This window comes from Chiloscyllium plagiosum, chromosome 16 (assembly GCF_004010195.1).
Source record: "Chiloscyllium plagiosum isolate BGI_BamShark_2017 chromosome 16, ASM401019v2, whole genome shotgun sequence".
NCBI lineage: Eukaryota > Metazoa > Chordata > Chondrichthyes > Orectolobiformes > Hemiscylliidae > Chiloscyllium > Chiloscyllium plagiosum.
The window spans coordinates 58,633,533-58,638,501 of NC_057725.1; the positions used below are offsets into that span (position 1 = coordinate 58,633,533).

The following is a 4,969-nucleotide window of genomic DNA, read 5'->3' on the forward strand; positions in this document are numbered from 1 at the left end:
AGCTCGTAGCACTGGGAGTAATCCAGATATTACTACCCTTGAGGACCTCCTTTTTAAATTTCTGCCTAACTCTCTGCAATCTCCCTTCAGAGTCTCAAACTTTTCCCTTCCAATGGTCGTTGGTTCCAATGTGGACAATGACCTCCTGCTGACCCCTCTCCCCCGTGAGAACATTCTGCACCCTCTCTGAGACATCCTTGATCCTGGCACCAGGGAAACAACACACCATCCTGCTTTTTCTCTGCTAGTCACAGAAACGTCTGTCTGTACTTCGGACTATAGAATCCCCTCACACAATTGATCTCTTGGAAGCCAATGTACCCCTCATTGCATTAGAACCAGTCTCAATGCCAGAAACTTGGCTTTTCGTGCTACGTTCCCCTGAGAATCCATCACCCCCTACATTTTCCAAAACAGCATACCTGTTTGAAATGGGTATATCCACAAAAGATTCCTGCTCTAGCTGCCTACCTCTCTTACCCTTCCTGGAGTTAACCCATCGGTGTGACTGTATCTGCGACTTTTCCACTTCCTATAACTGCCATCCATCACATCCCGTTGCTGTTGTAAATTCCTCATTGCCTCTAAGTGTCTCTCTAACAGATCCATTCGATCTGCATTTAATAACCCTTAGTAACCCATAACCTCTCCCTAAGCTCCCACATCCAACAAGAAGAGCATATCACTCTACTAAAGGCCATTTTTCCTTCTTTCAATCTACAGACCCAGAAAATAGCACCATCTTATTCCTCTACAAAACACTGCTCCAGGCTAAATTAATACTTATGGCTTATATTTTTTAAGTTTCCCCGATGTCCAGCGATACGTGAATGTAACAGCAGTTAGCAATGTGGGTTTGTTTCTGTCTCTCTCTCCCCTGCACTGACCTCCCCATGTGCTTCCTTTGTCTGTGCTTCTCCCTCTTTAAAACTGCTTGTTGTTTGACATTTTTTTATCAAAGTTCCAAAGCAATGCAACAGCACATGAAACAGTAATTGCTGCCGCTGGAATTCGAGGAAATCACCTCCAACACCTAAAATACCTCAATAAAGGAGCAGCCTGTTACAGCCAGAAATTTCTCCCGTCCTCCATCTTGGATTACCCAGAAACCTTACCTAGCATTCACGTGGAGTGGAGGTTTGGTACGTTGAAGAGAAAGCACAAGGAGGTTGTAGGGGTCTAGAAATCCGGGTAATAGCAACCAGAGTGTGACAGGAGGGGATGGGACACAAAAACACATATAAAGTTAGAAGCCCTTTCTCTGAATGCTTGCAGTTTTCAAAGTACGATGAATGAATTGATCGCACAAGTTGTCTTTGTTCAGGTGATGTGAGTGTCACTCGTTGGGCCACCATTTGATACCCATCCCTAATTGTCCTTGACTTGAGTGTGTTGAGTTGAGGGCAGGTCAGAGTCAACCTCACAATGCTGTGGGTCTGAATTCACGTATTGGCCAGACCAGCTTGGGAGAACAGAGTTCCTTCCTTAAAGGTCATTAGTGAACGTGACGGATATTGATGACAACTGGAAAAAAATACAGGAATGCACGTGTGCATGACCCAGAAGACTTTACGGAAACAGATGCTACTGTTTATGGAGGAGAGCAAATCCTATAAAATCCCATGGCAAAGCCCAACACTTCACAAGTTAAAAAGTTCCTTTCAAAAGAAAAAAAAATCTCCATCTTAAAAATCGAATGCCTTGTATAAAAACATCGGAAACCAGGAGCAGGGTAGGTCATTCAGCCCATCGAGCCTGCTCCACCATTCAATGGCTAATCACCCAACTCTGTCCCTTGTTCCAGACGGAAACAGACCAACCCGTCCATGCCGACCAGATATGCCAACCCAATCTAGTGGGGAGGATGTGATAGGTCTTGGTATAATCTCCCCTAGATACAAGATGAGGGGTCAGTGGAGCAAAAGGTGGCTAATGGAATCATGGAATGACACTGCACAAAATTAAGCCACTGAACCATTCCTGTCCCAGTCAATCTTTCAGAGATCCGTTCAATTAATCCTATTCCTGTCATCCTTTCCTCACAGGTGAGCAAATAATTCCCCTTCACGTTGCCCTGACAAGAACCCCAAGGTACTTATAGATGCATTGAATTTCTAATTGCAACATGTTTTCTTTCAAAAGGAGGAGGACACACTGAGGTTATATCTGTAGCTGTAAATTCAGTGGCTGTCTGGAGTGGAACCCCAGACTATCATATTTGAAAGTGCCAAGAGAATTTCAAAGGGAGACAGGCAAGTTACAACAAACTAAATGTCATGTGCTATGGCTACAGATATAACTAAGGAGGCAGACTATCATTCATCTCTGCAAAAGGCAATCTCTTACAGACTAAGTCCCAAACTGCAGGTCCGTTTTTTCCCTTTTAAGAATGAATAGGAAAAGGAGTTTAAAAGGATAGTTTGGATCTGCGTATTATAGCGAATGAAGATATCTGCTAAGGGTCACAGCTGAGAAAATCTAGTTATCCCTGTGCTTTCAGGAAGCCCCTCACTCTTTGTTGGTAGCCAAGAGGTAATCAAAAGTGCAGTCAAAAGAAAATGTACAGTCAACCACCCAAAAATCAATTGTTCATCTACCAACATCATTGCAAACTGAATCATTCAACTGTACAGGACCCCATCGGTCAGCTCAGAGCCAGGACCCCATCGGTCAGCTCAGAGGCAGGGCACCATCTGTCAGCTCAGTGCCAGGAACCCATCGGTCAGCTTGGAGCCAGGACCCCATCGGTCAACTCAGTGCCAGGAACCCATCGGTCAACTCAGTGCCAGGAACCCATCGGTCAGCTTGGAGCCAGGACCCCATCGGTCAGCTCAGAGCCAGGACCCCATCGGTCAGCTCAGAGACAGGACCCCATCGGTCAGCTCAGAGCCAGGATCCCATCGGTCAGCTCAGAGGCAGGGCCCCATCTGTCAGCTCGGAGCCAGGACCCCATCGGTCAGCTCAGAGGCAGGACCCCATCGGTCAGCTCAGAGGCAGGGCCCCATCGGTCAGCTCAGAGCCAGGATCCCATCGGTCAGCTCGGAGCCAGGACCCCATCGATCAACTCGGAGCCAGGACCCCATCGGTCAACTCAGTGCCAGGAACCTATCGGTCAGCTCAGAGACAGAACCCCATCGGTCAACTCAGTGCCAGGAACCCATCGGTCAGCTCAGTGCCAGGAACCCATCGGTCAACTCAGTGCCAGGAACACATCGGTCAACTCAGTGCCAGGAACCCATCGGTCAGCTCAGAGCCAGGACCTCATCAGTCAGCTCAGAGCCAGGGCCCCATCGGTCAGCTCAGAGCCAGGGCCCCATCGGTCAGCTCAGAGACAGAACCCCATCGGTCAACTCGGAGCCAGGACCCCATCGGTCAGCTCAGAGCCAGGGCCCCATCGGTCAGCTCAGAGCCAGGACCCCATCGGTCAGCTCGGAGGCAGGATCCCATCGGTCAGCTCAGAGCCAGGATCCCATCGGTCAACTCGGAGCCAGGATCCCATCGGTCAGCTCAGAGCCAGGACCTCATCGGTCAGCTCAGAGCCAGGGCCCCATCGGTCAGCTCGGAGCCAGGGCCCCATCGGTCAGCTCGGAGCCAGGGCCCCATCGGTAAGCTCGGAGCCAGGATCCCATCGGTCAGCTCAGAGCCAGGGCCCCATCGGTCAGCTGGGAGCCAGGATCCCATCGGTCAACTCAGAGCCCGGACACATCAGTCAGCTCAGAGCCAGGATCCCATCGGTCAGCTCAGAGCCAGGGCCCCATCGGTCAGCTCGGAGCCAGGATCCCATCGGTCAGCTTGGAGCCAGGGCCCCATCGGTCAGCTCGGAGCCAGGATCCCATCGGTCAACTCGGAGTCAGGGCCCTATCGGTCAGCTCGGAGCCAGGATCCCATCGGTCAGCTCAGAGGCAGGGCCCCATCGGTCAGCTTGGAGCCAGGGCCCCATCGGTCAGCTCAGAGCCAGGACCTCATCGGTCTGCTCAGAGCCAGGACCTCATCGGTCAGCTCAGAGCCAGGGCCCCATCAGTCAGCTCAGAGCCAGGACCTCATCGGTCAGCTCAGAGCCAGGACCTCATCGGTCAGCTCAGAGCCAGGGCCCCATCGGTCAGCTCAGAGCCAGGGCCCCATCGGTCAGCTCAGAGCCAGGACCTCATCGGTCAGCTCAGAGCCAGGACCTCATCGGTCAGCTCGGAGCCAGGGCCCCATCGGTCAGCTCGGAGCCAGGGCCCCATCAGTCAGCTCGGAGCCAGGGCCCCATCGGTCAGCTGGGAGCCAGGATCCCATCGGTCAACTCAGAGCCCGGACCCATCAGTCAGCTCAGAGCCAGGATCCCATCGGTCAGCTCGGAGCCAGAGCCCCATCGGTCAGCTCAGAGCCAGGGCCCCATCGGTCAGCTGGGAGCCAGGATCCCATCGGTCAGCTCAGAGCCAGGATCCCATCGGTCAGCTCAGAGCCAGGACCTCATCGGTCAGCTCAGAGCCCGGACCCATTAGTCAGCTCAGAGCCTGGAACCATCGGTCAGCTCAGAGCCAGGACCCCATCGGTCAGCTCGGAGCCAGGACCCCATCGGTCAGCTCAGAGCCCGGACCCATTAGTCAGCTCAGAGCCAGGACCTCTTCGGTCAGCTCAGAGCCTGGACCCATCAGTCAGCTCAGAGCCAGGACCTCATCGGTCAGCTCAGAGCCTGGACCCATCGGTCAGCTCAGAGCCAGGACCTCATCGGTCAGCTCAGAGGCAGGACCCCATTTGTTGACTTGATGCCAGGACCCTGTTGGTCAAGCCAGAGCCAGGACCCCATCTGTTGATGTGCAGTGTTGGGCAAGGTGCGTGATCTGCAGAGTGTGACTCTCTCTGGCTCAGAGGCAGCAGTGACAGCACTGTTGGTGGTTCAAAAGGAGCACATTGATATCATTAAATATCAATTTAGTATTAATTTATTCAGTACTTTACCATTTATACAATTGATTCAGTAACT

The 4,969-nt window shown here is 52.2% G+C and overlaps 1 protein-coding gene across 1 annotated transcript in view; it reads left to right on the forward strand.

Annotated features, from left to right (window-relative positions):
* Nucleotides 1-4,747, forward strand: part of LOC122558106 (collagen alpha-1(I) chain-like) — an 8,749-nt gene extending 4,002 nt beyond the window's left edge. Inside the window, exon 2 of the mRNA XM_043706426.1 lies at nucleotides 2,634-4,747. Within this exon, the coding sequence (XP_043562361.1) occupies nucleotides 2,634-4,747 (2,114 nt within the window). The remainder of the gene's footprint in view (nucleotides 1-2,633) is intronic.
* The last annotated feature ends 222 nt before the right edge of the window (nucleotides 4,748-4,969 follow it).